We start from the raw sequence: 16,196 nt of genomic DNA, 5'->3' as shown, positions 1-16,196 counted from the left end.
GTGACCGACCACCCCCCCTGCACTCGGGCAGACAAACCACATTACTGCATGCACTGTTGTGCCTCATAATGGCCCCTGAACATATACAGTCCTATGAAAAAGTTTGGGCACCCCTATTAATCTTAATCATTTTTAGTTCTAAATATTTTGGTGTTTATAACAGCCATTTCAGTTTGATGTATCTAATAACTGATGGACACAGTAATATTTCAGGATTGAAATGAGGTTTATTGTACTAACAGAAAATGTGCAATATGCATTAAACCAAAATTTGACCGGTGCAAAAGTATGGGCACCTCAACAGAAAAGTGACATTAATATTTAGTAGATCCTCCTTTTGCAAAGATAACAGCCTCTAGTCGCTTCCTGTAGCTTTTAATCAGTTCCTGGATCCTGGATAAAGGTATTTTGGACAAACAATTCAAGTTCAGTTAAGTTAGATGGTCGCCGAGCATGGACAGCCCGCTTCAAATCATCCCACAGATGTTCAATGATATTCAGGTCTGGGGACTGGGATGGCCATTCCAGAACATTGTAATTGTTCCTCTGCATGAATGCCTGAGGATTTGGAGCGGTGTTTTGGATCATTGTCTTGCTGAAATATCCATCCCCGGCGTAACTTCAACTTCGTCACTGATTCTTGAACATTATTCTCAAGAATCTGCTGATACTGAGTGGAATCCATGCGACCCTCAACTTTAACAAGATTCCCGATGCCGGCATTGGCCACACAGCCCCAAAGCATGATGGAACCTCCACCAAATTTTACAGTGGGTAGCATGTGTTTTTCTTGGAATGCTGTTTCTTTTTGGACGCCATGCATAACGCCTTTTTTTTTTTTTATAACCAAACAACTCAATTTTTGTTTCCAAAATGAAGTTGGCTTCTCCAAATGTGCTTTTTCATACCTCAGGCGACTCTATTTGTGGCGTACGTGCAGAAACGGCTTATTTCTCATCACTCTCCCATACAGCTTCTATTTGTGCAAAGTGCGCTGTATAGTTGACCGATGCACAGTGACACCATCTGCAGCAAGATGATGCTGCAGCTCTTTGGAGGTGGTCTGTGGATTGTCCTTGACTGTTCTCACCATTCTTCTTCTCTGCCTTTCTGATATTTTTCTTGGCCTGCCACTTCTGGGCTTAACAAGAACTGTCCCTGTGGTCTTCCATTTCCTTACTATGTTCCTCACAGTGGAAACTGACAGGTTAAATCTCTGAGACAGCTTTTTGTATCCTTCCCCTGAACAACTATGTTGAACAATCTTTGTTTTCAGATCATTTGAGAGTTGTTTTGAGTAGCCCATGATGCCACTCTTCAGAGGAGATTCAAATAGGAGATCAACTTGCAATTGGCCACCTTAAAAATACCTTTTCTTATGATTGGATACATCTGGCTATGAAGTTCAAAGCTCACTGAGGTTACAAAACCAATTTTGTGCTTCAGTAAGTCAGTAAAAAGTAGTTAGGGGAATTCAAATCAATAAAATGATAAGGGTGCCCATACTTTTGCACCGGTCAAATTTTGGTTTAATGCATATTGCACATTTTCTGTTAGTACAATAAACCTAATTTCAATCCTGAAATATTACTGTGTCCATCAGTTATTAGATATATCAAACTGAAATGGCTGTTGCAAACACCAAAATATTTAGAACAAAAAATGATTAAGATTAATAGGGGTGCCCAAACTTTTTCATAGGACTGTATTGTGCCCCATAGTGGCCCCTTCACACAATATTATGGCCCACATGGCCCCTGGGCACAGTATTATGCCCCAAATGTGGAACATCCATGATCAATTATTATAGTCTGGGGTGTTTTCAGACCCCAGACTATAATGATCAGAGACCCAGGGGAGGATACACACATAAAAAACATTGTTAATAACCTCTCTTGGTCTCTGGCGCACTCCCCACAGATGTTTACCATCTTCAATGATCCAAGAGATGTCTGTCACGTTCGTGTCAGAGTCCAGACACAGATTCCAGGCTGCAGATTGCACCGCTAAGGAGACAGGGGAAGGAGACTATCTCTGGCACTACGGTGGCTAGCTAGGCCCTGCCTACAGGTGGTGGTCAGCTGTCTCCAAGCTAACCTTGGCCCCGACGACTCCTGGCTCTCTAGCACGAAGACCTGACAGACAGACAGGGCAAGAGCTGCAAGAAGCTAGGGACTGGGGATTCTAGGGTGGTGACCCCTGCAGAAATAAAGGTGCAGCTGCGGACAAACAAACAGTACGGGAGGTGCTGGACAACTGACACACAGCACAACAAAGTACAAAACAAGAGGAATGAGGAGAGGGACAGTGGAGAGGTGAGGAAAGGGTAAACACGAGACTGGGGTAAAATAAACTGGAACCCACCTCAAACAACCAGACAGTGCCAAACAAACAGACGTGAAGGGCAGAGTAGAAGTGTGGAGGGAAAAACCAACTCACACACAAACAACACTCAAACTCCTTTCTAGTCTGTAAGCACAAGCAGAACACCCCTCCTCCTCCTAAGGCCAAGAATTCTAAGTTGGGACCATGAAAACCGGCAACTGGTGGAGACAGCCCTCTGCCTAATAAAGGCCCCAGCCTCCTTCCATAGGATAATGGCAATACATAACACCTGAGGTTACACTTATAACCCCAAGTGTGTTCAGAAGACCAGAACACCATGTACACACTGATGGCTCAATGGTAGGGAACCCACCAGCAGATCACAGAAGCCCGGATCGAATCCCCGACAGAAACATACACCAACACACGCACGCAATCAGGTCATGACAATGTCCCTTTAGAATTGGAGGAAATCCACAAAAACGTGGGGAGAACATACAAACTCCTTGGAGATGTTGTTCCTGGCAGGATTCAAACCCAAGACTCCAGTGATGCAAGGCTGCAGATCTAACCACTGAGCCACTGTGTTGCCCCTGGAAGATGCCTGGCCTACGTTATGTCAGTGGTTTTTATGTTCTCTCACCTCTCCTAGACCTCTAATCATTATACTTGGGGGTCTGAAAAGACCCCCCCGAGTATAATGATAAAGGTGTTTGTGGGGTTCGTGGGCCCGTGGCCTTATTTACTGATTCCCTCTGCAGATCACAGTTGCCTCTGCAGAAGGACGCCGGCTGTGAGCAGGAGCAAGTATTGGTAAGTAAATAGGGCCCCTTACCTGATGAAGTTACCATGGAAGTTACCTTGTGTAGAGGTTTCTTGCATCCAGCTTATGGACACAAACCCAATGGTGACTCTTCCAGCCTCAATGAGGATTATCTTCTGCCCCCAAGCTCAACTAAAGACAGCCCTGAGAAGGGAATTGCTGCTGTCTGCAGTATTGGACTGTATCTATGCTGTGCCAAGAGGAACAGGAGAGTAGCCTGACAGAATGAACAAGTTCAGGCCTAGTAGTCAGGTAACTGGATTCCTGTCAGGTCTCCCTGAACCACTATCTCCAGCATACTCATCTGAGAGAGGCACGAGAGAAGTAGTAGTGGTGGAGTATTTCATAGAGCCTGTAACATCCATGGACACCCTTCTATAACCAAGGCTGGGGGATTGGAAAGTGCACTACTACCCCCATCTGGAAGCTGTCGTTACCTCTGTTCCAGTTGCAAAATAAACTGCTACCTGAGGCGTGCCTGCATTACCATCTGGGCCCTTCCGACCAACTGGCTCAGAGAGGTGAGGTCCCAACTCCAACTGGAAGTGCCTCTGGGGAACTAATACCTTCACCATCCGGTAGAGCTACAGGACTCCCCTCAAAGGTGTCTGGCCCAGGAGCAAGACTGGAGTTTTAGGTAGAGTGTACTCGGCCAAGCAAGTAGCATATCATCTGCCACTACAACTCCCATCATATGGTCTCCTCCATCTGGGTTGCGGCACAAGGATGTTACCATGTGTTATGGTAAATGTGTTACCTTCTGGAACCATGTGAAGATGCCTCTAAATTTGTCAACAGAGACAACTGCAGAATCATTGATGTGATCCCTTCATTAAATGTCTTACAGGGAACACAAAGAGGGTTGATTTCAGTTTATCTTTGGTGTGTGGGAGGAAACCAGAGAACCAAAGGAAAAAAAAAATACAATTACGGGGAGAACATACAAACTCCTTGCAGATGATTGAATTCAAAACTAAGTCTCCAGAGCTGCAAGGGTACAGTGCTAATCACTGAGCCACTGTGCTGCTCAATGCAGAACTGTGTCAGGGTCAACGTCATGGAGTACTTGGTACACCTAAACTGGAAAGACATGAAGAAGAAGAAGAAGACTCTCCTCTGAAGCCTTGATATGTCACAGCCAGGGGAGGAGGCTGATTTTTATTTGTTTCAAGATGTTTATGATTATGACAAACCTGCTTGCCAAGAAAACCGACAATAGTAGGCCCCTGGATCCATACAAACACTTCCAGGTATGGTAGGCTGTATGCTCCACTGCTTCCATAGTGAATAGCGTATTATTATCATCAAGCAGAACAATCAGTACTTAATTCACCATATTTGTAGAGTCTCGCTGTTCAAAATGGGATTCATACTTCCCTGACTACGAAAAGGAGCAAAACTAATATATTACCAGGATAGGCTGTATACCCAGCTTGGCAAAAATTTAGGGAGAGCACTGCAACTTCCAGCCACTTATCTTCTCAGCAGGTCTTTCTCTGCTCCCAGTCAGTGTTCAGCTACAAGTAGCAGGAGGAGGACAGTAACATCGGCAGCCAGTACCAAAAAATTTTCAACTTACAGTGCCATCCTGACCCACAGCAAGAAACTGATTCCCACAGTACAAGCAGGTCTTGTCATACTTAGAGTACTCTTATATTCCATCACATAATTTTGATCCCATGGAATTCTGGGCCATTAGGTCAGAGATGTAGTTAGAGCTGACCCAGTTTGTCATGGGAGTTTATTCTTGTCCAGCCTCAAGTGTGATGACTAGAGATGAGCAAACACTGTTCGATCAAATAGGTATTCGATCAAATATCAGGCTGTTCGAGGTATTCATTCCCAATCGAATACCAGGCTGCATACGCAGTAAAAATTTGTATCCCCTCCCACCTTCCCTGGCACGTTTTTTGCACCAATAACTGTGCAGGGGAAGTGGGACAGGAACTACGACAACGGAGGCAGTGAAAAAAATTGAACAAACCCATTGGCTGCCAAAAACATGTGACCTCTCATTCATAAGAATATGACGGCCGCCGCCTTATTCGTGTCATTTCGCGGTGAGAGATAGGGAGAGAAACATATCTGCTGAGGGCTAGATAGCGATTAGCTTCAGATAGGCAGGGAAAAAATGAAGAACAACAACAGCTTTTCTCAGAGCTATACACTGCAGGGACAGGAGTCCAGCTTTCCACGGATGGTGGGAAATAAGATACAGATTACATTACTTCTTGCTATATATGTGCAAACCAGCTTTTCTCAGGAGTGTCTCCACACAAAATAGCAGGAATACAGAGCAGTTACTTCTTGCTATATACGTGCAAACTAGCTTTTCTTTGGGGTGTCTCCCCCCCACACACACACACACACACACACAAATTTGCAAGAATACAGAGCAGTTACCTCCTGCTTTATACGTGCAAACCATCTTTTCTTTGGGATTTCCCTCCACAAATTTTCAGGAATACAGAGCAGTTACCTCCTGCTATATACATGCAAACCAGCTTTTATTAGGGGTGTATAGACCATAAGAAGGGCATTACTATACATCAAAAAATGCGTAAGGCTAGTGCAAGGGGACGAGGACGGGGACGTGGAAATGCAGATGTGGCGCAAGGTTGCGCTCAACCAACAGCATCTACTCTGCCTACTGCATTCCCACAATCCCTGGCTTGATGGCCAGATTAAGTAGGGTGCAGGGTACAATCTTAACCAGGCCGGAGCACCAGGAATAGGTGTTACAATGGATGGTGGACAATACTTCCAGCACATTCTCACCAACCAGTCAGCTTCTACCTCAACTCCTCCTCCTACCCAACAGTCTGGTCCTCCTTCCTCACAACATGCCCAATCTTCCCAGAAAACTAATCCCACCTTTCCCACCGCCCAGGAGCTGTTTTTGGGTCCATTCACTGTCCCTCTCTCTGTCCCACTACGTCCTGAATCATCAGAGGAAACAGATGAGTTTCTGTGTCCTGATGCCCAAACACTGGAACAACCGTTATCTCCTGTTGTTGTTGACCAGCAATCGGCCCTCAGTGACAACGATGACAAGACACAGTTACCATCAGAGAAGCATGTTGCCATCGTCAATGTGCAAGAGGAGAAGGAATTGGAAGAGGAGGTGGTGGAAGACAAGGACACTGACCCAACTTGGACAGGGGGAATGTCTCAAGCGGGGAGAGCAGTGTAGATGTGGAAGGAAGTGCAGCACCAAAGAGGGTGGCTAGAGGCAGAGGCATGTCCAGAGGCAGAAGACAGCTGCTTCACCGAAGCCAAGCCACAGCCAGCAGTGCCGAAAATGTACCCTCTTGTAGCCAGGCTAGAAAAACTCCCACATCAAGGCCATGGTCTTTGGTGGTGTGGAATTTTTTTAATGTGTATGCGGCGGACAAATATATTGCGGTTTGCACACTCTGCAACTCCAAACTGAGTAGGGGCTTTGAAAAGAGCAATCTTACGACCACTGGCATGCGCAGCCATTTGGAAGGCAAGCACTGGGCTCAGTGGCAGAGAGCAAATGTAGGATAATCGTCCTCCGGCATTGCCGCCACTGCCTCTCCCACTGTTGCCAGTGCTGGCGCTGCAGTCCAGACCAGCAGCCAGGAAACCTCCACATCTGCCTCCACCACTTTGGAGACTTCTCCCTCATCCTCCCCTCCTGCCTCAGCTCCTTGTCCTGCACCATCATGCGCCTCTTCACAGCAACACACCATCTCCCAGACTTTTGAGCGCAGGCAAAAATACAGCACTACCCACCCCCATGCACAAGCCTTAAACGCACACATTTCCAAACTCCTGGTCCAGGAGATGCTGCTGTATTGGCTTGTGGAAACTCAGGCCTTCCGTGACCTGATGGCAAGTGCGGCACCTTGCTATGCCATCCCTAGCCATCACTACTTCTCCCACTGTGCCGTCGCTGCCTTACATCAGCACGTGTCACGCAACATCAGGCGGGCCCTAAGTTCTGCGATTTGTACAAAGGTCCACTTGACCACTGACGCGTGAACAAGTGCATGCGGACAGGGATGCTACATTCACTTACGACACACTGGGTGAATGTTGAGGCTGGGACCGGGTCACAATCTGGGTCGGTCTACCTCATTTCCCCACCCAACATCCTTGGCAGGGGCTCTGAACCACCACCTTCCTCGCCGCCATCACATAGACCCCAGCTACCTGCTGGAAATGCTGCAGAACTGGCGTGGGGAGACATCAGCAGGCCGTGCTGAAGCTCATCAACTTGGGGGACAGACAGAACACTGCCTCAGAGGTGAGGGATGCCCTCCTCGATGAGACAGCAACATGGTTTTTGCCACTGCACCTGGGCCCAGGCATGGTCATGTGTGATAACAGCCGGAACCTGGTAACGGCTCTGGAGCTTGCCAACCTCCAACACGTTCCATGCCTTGCCCACGTGTTCAATTTAGTGGTGCAACGTTTTTTAAAAACGTACCCAAATGTACCCGAGTTACTGGTGACAGTGCGGCGCTTGTGCGCAAACTTTCACAAGGCTCCAGTAGCCGCTGCTAGCCTCCGAAGCCTCCAGCAACGCCACCATCTGTCAGAACACCGGCTGATGTTCGACGTCCCCACATGATGGAACTCGACATACCACATGTTGAGTAGAGTGTGTGAGCAGCAGAGACCCTTGATGGAGTACCATCTCCAAAACCCAAGGGTTCCTCAGAGTCAGCTCCCGCAGTTTCTGCACCATGAGTGGCCATGGATGGCACACTTATGCGAGATCTCGCGTGTCTTTGAGGAGTCAACCATGAGGGTCAGCTGTGACGACGCACTCGTGAGTGTCACAATCCCGCTCCTGTGTGTGATGCGAGAATCCCTCATCGCCATCAGGGATAACGCATTGGATGCTGAGGAGTCGGGCATAGGAGCACAACCATCCCAGCTGAATAGTCAGGGCACACTCCTGTCCGCTTCATAGCATATATTGACAGAGGAGGAGGATGACGGCAGATCTCATTGTCACACAGGAGGCTACCGGGGAAGTTCAGTGCATCCCATTGCTGCAGCACGGTTGGTGCGAAATGGAGGAGGAAATGGAGAGTGACCATTCCGTTGGGGTAGCCAAGTCATGCCAAGTAACACTCTGGCACACATTGCTGAATACATGTTGGAGTGCTTTTCAAGTGACAAACGCATTGTCAAAATCCTGGAGAGCAACGACTACTGGATTTTTGCAATCCTCGACCCCAATTTTATTCCGGTAGAGGGGAGAGTCAGTCGCATGAGTCATTGCCACAAGCAACTGGTGCAGAATATGATGGAGATATTTCCATCAACTCTTGTTGGCGGCACACAGGAGAGTTCCTCCAACAGGCGAACAACTGCCATCCGGTCCACACTCGGCAGGGGCACACTCTCCAAGGTCTGGGACACGTTAATGGCACCCACTCGCCAAACTACCACCACTGAGGGGCCTAGTGTCACCAGGAGGGACAAGTATAGGCGCATGTTGCGGGAGTACCTGGCCGACCCCAGCCCTGTCCTAGTTTGGTTTGGGGTATAACAGTCCGTGGAGTCTCATCTTCCTCTTGTTTGGTGACAGCTGGACACGTATTGGGCAGCGATCTCCACAGTGGCCTCTTCTTCTCCTAGTAGGATGTAGAGTTTCCTCTTCTCGTCTGCAGATATGAAGTCTGGGATGTGGGCAGAGAGTCTTTGGTAGTAGACGGCCCTCACAGCTGAGTATTTGGTGCAGGTAGCAGGAATTGGGTCTCATCTTCTAGGGCCCCCTGGTCACAGTGCTGGCACAGTCTGTTCTGCCGGGGCTTGTACATCTTGCCTGTGTCACCCCGTCTCCATCTCCAGGTTGTGGGTGCTCAGTCTGTACCGGCTCAGGGTCTGTCTGTGTTTGGGGTAGCATATTCTCTCCAGGTAGGTGGCCACGGTGTAGTCCCTTTGTAGGGATTGGTACATGGTGAGTTTCTTGGAGTTATTTATTTCATTTCTCCATTCTTCAATGTACAGCTCTCTGTTTGCCTCTGTGGTCACCTTTATTTCGGCCTTGGTTATCATCTTTTGGTGTTTTTGGTTTGGTGGTTAGCTGTTGTTTGGTGGGGGGGTGTCTGGTTTGCTCAGGTGGCTTAGCCATGCTTGGTGGTGGTAGGAGTGGGGGTTGCTCCCCTGCATGTGCACCTGGAAAGCTAGCGCCCTCTTCTGTATGGTGAGCCATAGGGGGAGACTCCCTAGCTCTGACCTGCAGGCCATGTTGGAGGTGTTGCGATGGACATGGAGCAGGTACTTGCAGAACTCCAGGTGGAAGATCTGTGTTGGGCTAGAGTCCCATTTTGGCTAGTCTGGGTGGGTGTCTGGGCCCCAAACCTCACTGTCATAGAGAAAGATCGGAGTGATGACTGCGTCAAATATCATCAGCCAGACCCTCACCGGTGGTTTGAGGTGGTACAGTTGTCTTCTGATGGCGTAGAAGGTTCTGCAGGCTTTTACTTTCAGGGTTTCTATTGCTGCTTTGAAGCTTCCTGATTGGCTGAGCTCCAGCCCCAGGTAGGTGTAGCTGTTTTCTCCAGTGTGGAGCCGTTCAGTTTGAATTGTGGGGTGGAGGCTTTGTTGTGGCCCTTTTTCTGAAATACCATGACTTTGGTCTTCTTCTGGTTGATGGGTAGAGCTCATGTAGTACTGAATTTTTCCAGCACTGATAGGTTTTCTTGGAGGTCATTTTCGGTGGGGGACAGGAGTAGGAGGTTGTCGGCGTATAGCAGGAACTTCACCTCCCGATTGTTCAGGGTGAGGCCTGGGTTTGGTGAGGCCTCCAGGGCTGTAGCCAGTTCATTGATGTAGATGTTGAAGAGCGTTGGGCTCAGGCTACAGCCTTGCCTGACCCCTCGGGCCTGTTGGAAGTATGCTGTCCTTTTCCCATTCACCTTCACACTGCACTGGTTTCCGGTGTAGGAGCTCTTGATGACGTCATACGTTCTTCCTCCTATTCCACTCTCTAGGAGATTTAGGAGAAGGCTTGGGTGCCATACTGAGTCAAACCTTCTTAAAGTCCACGAAGCAGGCGAATATCTTGCCTCTTCTGGTGTTGTGGACGTGCGTCTTGATGAGGCTGTGAAGGGTATAGATATGGTCTGTGGTGTGGTGGTTTGGCATGAACCCTGCTTGGCTCTTGCTGAGGACCCCGTGTTGTGTGAGGAAGGTGAGGATTCTGTTATTGATGATGCTGTTGAATAGTTTCCCCAGCATGCTGCTGATGCAGATCCCTCTGTAGTTGTTGGGGTCATATTGGTCTCCATTCTGGGTTCTGGAAGTCTTTGAAGACTTTCTCCATATCCCTCAGTTTGGTGGTTATCTGTTGCTGTTCTGGGGTTAAGATAAGATAAGATAATCCTTTAATAGTCCCACAGTGGGGAAATTTAGGAAAGTTAGGTCTTCTTCAGGGATAGTATATGTATACACAATATGTATACACAATATGTATACACACTATGTATTAGAGATATATAGTCCTAGGAGCCCTGACAGTGTCATACACTATGTATTATAGATATATAGTCCTAGGAGTCCTGACAGTGTCATACACTATGTATTATAGATATATAGTCCTAGGAGTCCTGACAGTGTCATACACTATGTATTATAGATATATAGTCCTAGGAGTCCTGACAGTGTCATACACTATGTTTTAAGCCAATTTAAGTTATTGTTCTGAATCCAAAATGAAACAAATTTTCAGAGGTTTTCCCATCTCAAATTATAACACACAATACAACAACAGAACAGTAACAGGCACAATAAACTAATATCAATATTGCAACAGAGGTCCAAGTTCAAGTTACATGTTCAAGGACTCCACACCGCCTTATGTCAAAGTAAACACACACCCCATAACTTATTTAGATTCCCTTAGATATGAAAACATTTTACATAAATTTGACATCTACTGACTGGTTACATGGCAGTTCTTAGAAAAGATGGAGTACCTATGGCCTATTGGAGCATAGATTTGGCTAGAAGGGTTTATGGGCACCAGGTTCCATGTGCAGGGTCACTGGGATATCAGTACATTTGTAACCCCTGAATTGTGACCCTTCTGGAAGCTAAATATTTTAATTCATAGGTAATATTACAGGTGTGTAATAAGATATACCTGCCCTGTAACCTCTTATATGGTCTCCAGAGTGCTTGTGTAGGACTGGCTTCTAACATTATATGTAATTAGTCTTGGAATGATCAATTTTAACACAATATATAACAATATGGTGGTATTGAGTGGATGTACCTATAATATGTTTTACTGTATAATGCACAAGAATGTTATAGTATCCTGTATATATAACACTCAGGAGGGCCAGGGCTGGTATCACAGGTAATATATCGGATATGGCCGGCTTTTAGGAGGTTCCTGGGTCCCAAATGTGCACAAAATCTCCTTTTTGATGTCCCCGACTACCCACCCCCACGTGATATCTGACAATGACAACAGACAACCAGGTCTCGGGGGTAGCCGTTGCTCTTTTACTAGCAGGAAAAGGTAATACAAATGTACATATGGAGTAATTCTTCACATACAATACAGCGATCTTTGTAGGCAGTGTCCAATTAGGCAGGTGATAGAGTTTGGAGCAGGAATGCTTTGGATAGTTTAATTAGAAGTTGCTTGGGTAGTTAAACTTGTATATACTTGTAAAGATGGCCTGTATCCAGGGGGTTAGTCCGCAACAAACTGGGTACACGTATGTAGAAGAGCAAATACAATTGTTGACAGCGGGAGACCCTCAAATTCTGCCAGACTAGCTACGGGTTTCTTAAATTTAGATTTGTCCCAAAGACTTACTTGAATAGAGAGATACATGTAGAAGGCCCAGATGAGATGGATAAGCAGGTCCGTAAACTTTAGTGCTTGTAGGCTTGGAGTTTCAGAGGAAAGTGTTCTCTGAGGAGAATCTTGAGTACAGAGGAAAAGACATCTCTGTTTGGAGTGACCTGAGACTTGGCTGCCATTTTCAGCTTCCCATGTGTAGCTAGCTCCACACAAAAGACTAAGACAAAAGGTCCCCAACCCCCCTAGAGGGGGCTGTAACTCCTCCTCCAGGCTAGTCAAGGGAGCCTGATTGGTCCTGAAGGTCACCTGATCATACTGGACACTCCTTTACACTGGCAACTCAAATTACAAATGGCAAGTATAGGCAGGTGTAGTTCACAAAACATCCACAAGATGGCGCATTAATATACCCCTATGTGTGCTGGCTCTAGTAAAATAGAAACACTGGTAAATATATAGAAGGAATGAAGGGGGAGGAACCTCTTTACCTTATATGCAAATGTCCATACCATCTCGGTCTGCAAGGACTAAGGGAATGGGACGAGCAGTACCGGGACATTACATATATACAGTACAATAAAATGTACACACACATACATTTGTCCTTACCTTGTGTTGTATTTGGTACAGGCTCAATTTCTTATAAATGACCTTCATTTTGTGTAAGGCATGGGCCAGAATATACACGGATATATATGTATAGTATAAGCTTGTGTCGTCTAAGCCGTATGATGATGCAGGAATATAATGCATCTCGGTGCAGTTTCTACCAGACACTTTATAAAACCACTGATAGAAATAATTTTTACCTTTATCCTTGGTCAGACATCTGAAGACCTTGAAGTAGATCTCCTCCAGCAGTGGGTCATTTGGATGAGTTATTGGGTTCACATAATGAATAGATTTTTCAACCTTAGCTATTTTTCTTCTTGCAGGTATAAACACTAGACTGCAGTTAAGAAATTGTTCTGTGTAAACATTTCTGGTATCTAACAGACTAGCCCAGGACTCATGAAGGATCAGGGTGATATTCTTGAAAAGCTTATTAGAGTGTTCTATAAAATTATAATAATGTGTTGAGTAAGGTCCACAGATCACAACAACTTCAGTCGTAAATTTATTGATCAGAGATGTTAGCTCTCTTTCTTCCTTTACATTTCCCAGATTAATAACATACTCAATGCAGATCCCGCTCTTGGCCATCAGTTTCCTCAGCTCTTTTACTCCCATTTCGTTGCTCCCTTCACCTGTTGTAATAATCCCAACCCAGTTCCATCCACGGACTTCAAAAAACTTAACAATAGCATCATATTGATTCCGGTCATCAGGAGTAAACTGATACGATGTTGGATATAAGTCCCTGTCATGTAGGATGGGGTGACTGACACCAAAAATGAGCTGCAGACACAGAACACATCGGTATTAGAGGTACAAGTTGTTCTGCTATTACTGGAGTAGAGAGGACTAGTTGTGCAATTTGGGGAAAAGGAAAGATTGTAGGTTTTTCTTATATTGCAAAACACAAGTAAAAGAGATGGTTTATTTTGTTTCAGGGGTGGGAGGTTCAGTACAAAAATTTGTTTTGGTTCGAATAAGTATAGTAGGAACTATAGTGTAAGCTGGCTTAAAACTTTAGAGTATAACACTGTCATTGTTCCTATGAACCTATCTATAAAGCAAAACGTAGAACACGCTAAGGGCTCCTAGGATTCTATCCATGCAATTTCTAGCTCTCTCAGGCCAAGCCTGCAACTTGAAAAGCAAAAAGTGATAAAGACTAGAGATGAGCGAACAGTGAAATATTCAATATTCGTTATTTGTTTCGAATGAATGAATATCAAACCTCATTATAGTCTATGGGGAAAAATTGTTTGTTTCAGGGGAAAATGCTATTCGACTCAGGAGGGTCACTAAGTCCACTATGACACCTCAGCAAATGATGCCAACACCTCTGGAATGCAACTGGGACAGCAGGGGAAGCATGTCTGGGGGCATCTAACAAGCCCAATATGATTTTTGGCCCTTGGAGTGATTAGAGCCTTGCACCAGAAGTGTTTTAGATTTTGGCCCTTGGAGTGAGTAGAGCCTTGCACCAGCAGTGTTTTTGGCCCTTGGAGTGAGTTGAGCCTCTAACCAGTAGAGTTTGGGGGAATCAGGGTGGATTGAGACTCTAACCAGCAGAGTTTGGGGGAATCAGGGTGGATTGCGCCTAGGAGGAGCAGAATTGTGCATTGCTGATGGTGGAGGAGTAGTATGAGGAGGAGGAGGAGGAGGAATTGTAGAGGGTGAGCACACACAGGAAATTTCATGTCAGGGTGCTTGGCACCGGTGGACATGAAAATGATGGGTCTATCCAGTGGCTGTTCATTTTTGATCAGCGTCAGCCGGTCAGCACTGTCAGCTGAGAGCCGGCTGCGCTTATCTGTAATTATGCCACCGGCTGCGTTGAAGACCCTTTCCGAAAGCACGCTGGCGGCAGGGCAGGAAAGGACCTCCAATGCATATAGTGCAAGTTCCAGCCACAAATCCAACTTGGAGACCCAATAAGTGTAGGGCGCAGAGGGATCAGAGAGGACAGGGCTGTGGTTGGCCAGGTACTCCCGCAACATGCGCCTATACTTGTCCCTCCTGGTGACACTAGGCCCCTCAGTGATGGTAGTTTGGTGAGGGGGTGCCATTAACGTGTCCCAGACCTTGGAGAGTGTGCTCCTGCCGGGTGTGGACCAGATGGCAGTTGTTAGCCTGTTAGAGGAACTCTCCTCTCTGCCGCCTACGAGAGTTGATGGAAACATCTCCATCATTGTCAGGATACAGAGTCGCCGCGGTCTCTTTGCTGCGCGGCGCCTCCCTGGGAGATGTGTTAGGAGTTCTATTGGTTGTGCTTAGGTGATTAAGGGTTAAATATTTTCCTTGCTCTCAGTTCTCCATGCCATTAGCCATCACAGGTGTTGTGGATGTGCTTTCTCTGCTGCTATTTAAACCCCACCCAGGCATGGATCCTTGCCAGCCATTCACTTAGTGTTTCCTGGTCTCCTGCTCTGTCAGATTTCCAGTCTATGTGTCTTCCAGTCTGTTTATTGGTTTTGTATACCCGGCTTGTATTTGACTATTCCTTGTCTTCTGATTTGGTACTTTATTCTTATCTCCTGGCTTGACCACTTGCTCGTCTGACCTCGCCTTCTCTTCTGTGTTTTTGCTGGGACTTGTTGTCCTCCCTTGTTCCATGCTATTTTGTCTTTGGTTTTGCATTGCATTTTACACTATGCTTTCTGCTTAGGTGTGACCCTCGTTACTCCAGCCCCACATCCACGCTGCAGCAATGGGACACACTGAACTTCCCTGCTAGCCTCCTGTGTGAAAATGACATCATCTGCCACTTTGTCATCCTCCTCCTCTTCCTCCGTCAATATATGCTGTGAAGCAGAGAGGAGTGTGCACTGACTATCCTGCTGGGATGTTTCTGCTCCTATGCCCGACTCCTCAGCGTCCAATGCGTTATCCCTGATGGTGATGAGGGATTCTCGCATCACACACAGGAGCGGGATTGTGACACTCACAAGTGCGTTGTCACAACTGACCCTCTTGGTAGACTCCTCAAAGACACGCAAAATCTTGCATAAGTCTGCCATCCATGGCCACTCATGGTGCAGAAACTGGGGGAGCTGATTCTGAGGAACCCTTGGGTTTTGGAGATGGTACTCCATCAAGGGTCTCTGCTGCTCACACACTCTGCTCAAAATGTGGTATGTCGAGTTCCAGCATGTGGGGACGTCACACAACAGTCGGTGTTATGACAGATGGAGGCATTTTTGAAGTGATTTGAGGATAGTAACCGCTACTATAGATTTGCGAAAGTAGTCGCACAAGCGCCACACTTTCACCAGTAACTCGGCTAAATTGGGGTACGTTTTTAAAAACCGTTGCACAACTAAATTGAAAATGTGGGCCAGGCATGGAACGTGTTGGAGGTTGGCAAGCTCCAGAGCCGCTACCAGGTTCCCGCCATTATCACTTACGACCATGCCTGGGCCCAGGTGCAGCGGTGAAAACCATGTTGACGTCTCATCGAGGAGGGCATCTCTCACCTTGGAGGCAGTGTGCTGTCTGTCCCCCAAGCTGATGAGCTTCAGCATGGCCTCCAGTAGTGCTGTAGCGTTTCCAGCAGGTAGCTGGGGTCGATGTGATGGTGGAGGAGGAGGAGGGTGGTGGTTCAGAATCCCTGCCAGGAATGCTGGGCGGGGAAAT

General features: G+C 46.7%; 1 protein-coding gene across 1 annotated transcript in view; it reads right to left on the bottom strand.

The window, feature by feature from the left end:
* Positions 1-15,973, bottom strand: part of LOC142203986 (vomeronasal type-2 receptor 116-like) — a 37,219-nt gene extending 21,246 nt beyond the window's left edge. Inside the window, exons 1-2 of the mRNA XM_075275550.1 lie at positions 15,968-15,973; positions 12,561-13,349 (exon numbers count right to left, since the gene is read on the bottom strand). Coding sequence (XP_075131651.1) covers positions 12,561-13,349; positions 15,968-15,973 — 795 coding nt within the window. The remainder of the gene's footprint in view (positions 1-12,560; positions 13,350-15,967) is intronic.
* Between the last annotated feature and the right edge of the window lie 223 nt (positions 15,974-16,196).

This window comes from Leptodactylus fuscus, chromosome 1 (genome assembly GCF_031893055.1).
Source record: "Leptodactylus fuscus isolate aLepFus1 chromosome 1, aLepFus1.hap2, whole genome shotgun sequence".
In the NCBI taxonomy this organism is placed as follows: Eukaryota; Metazoa; Chordata; class Amphibia; order Anura; family Leptodactylidae; genus Leptodactylus; species Leptodactylus fuscus.
This window is presented reverse-complemented; position numbering and strand designations above follow the sequence as displayed.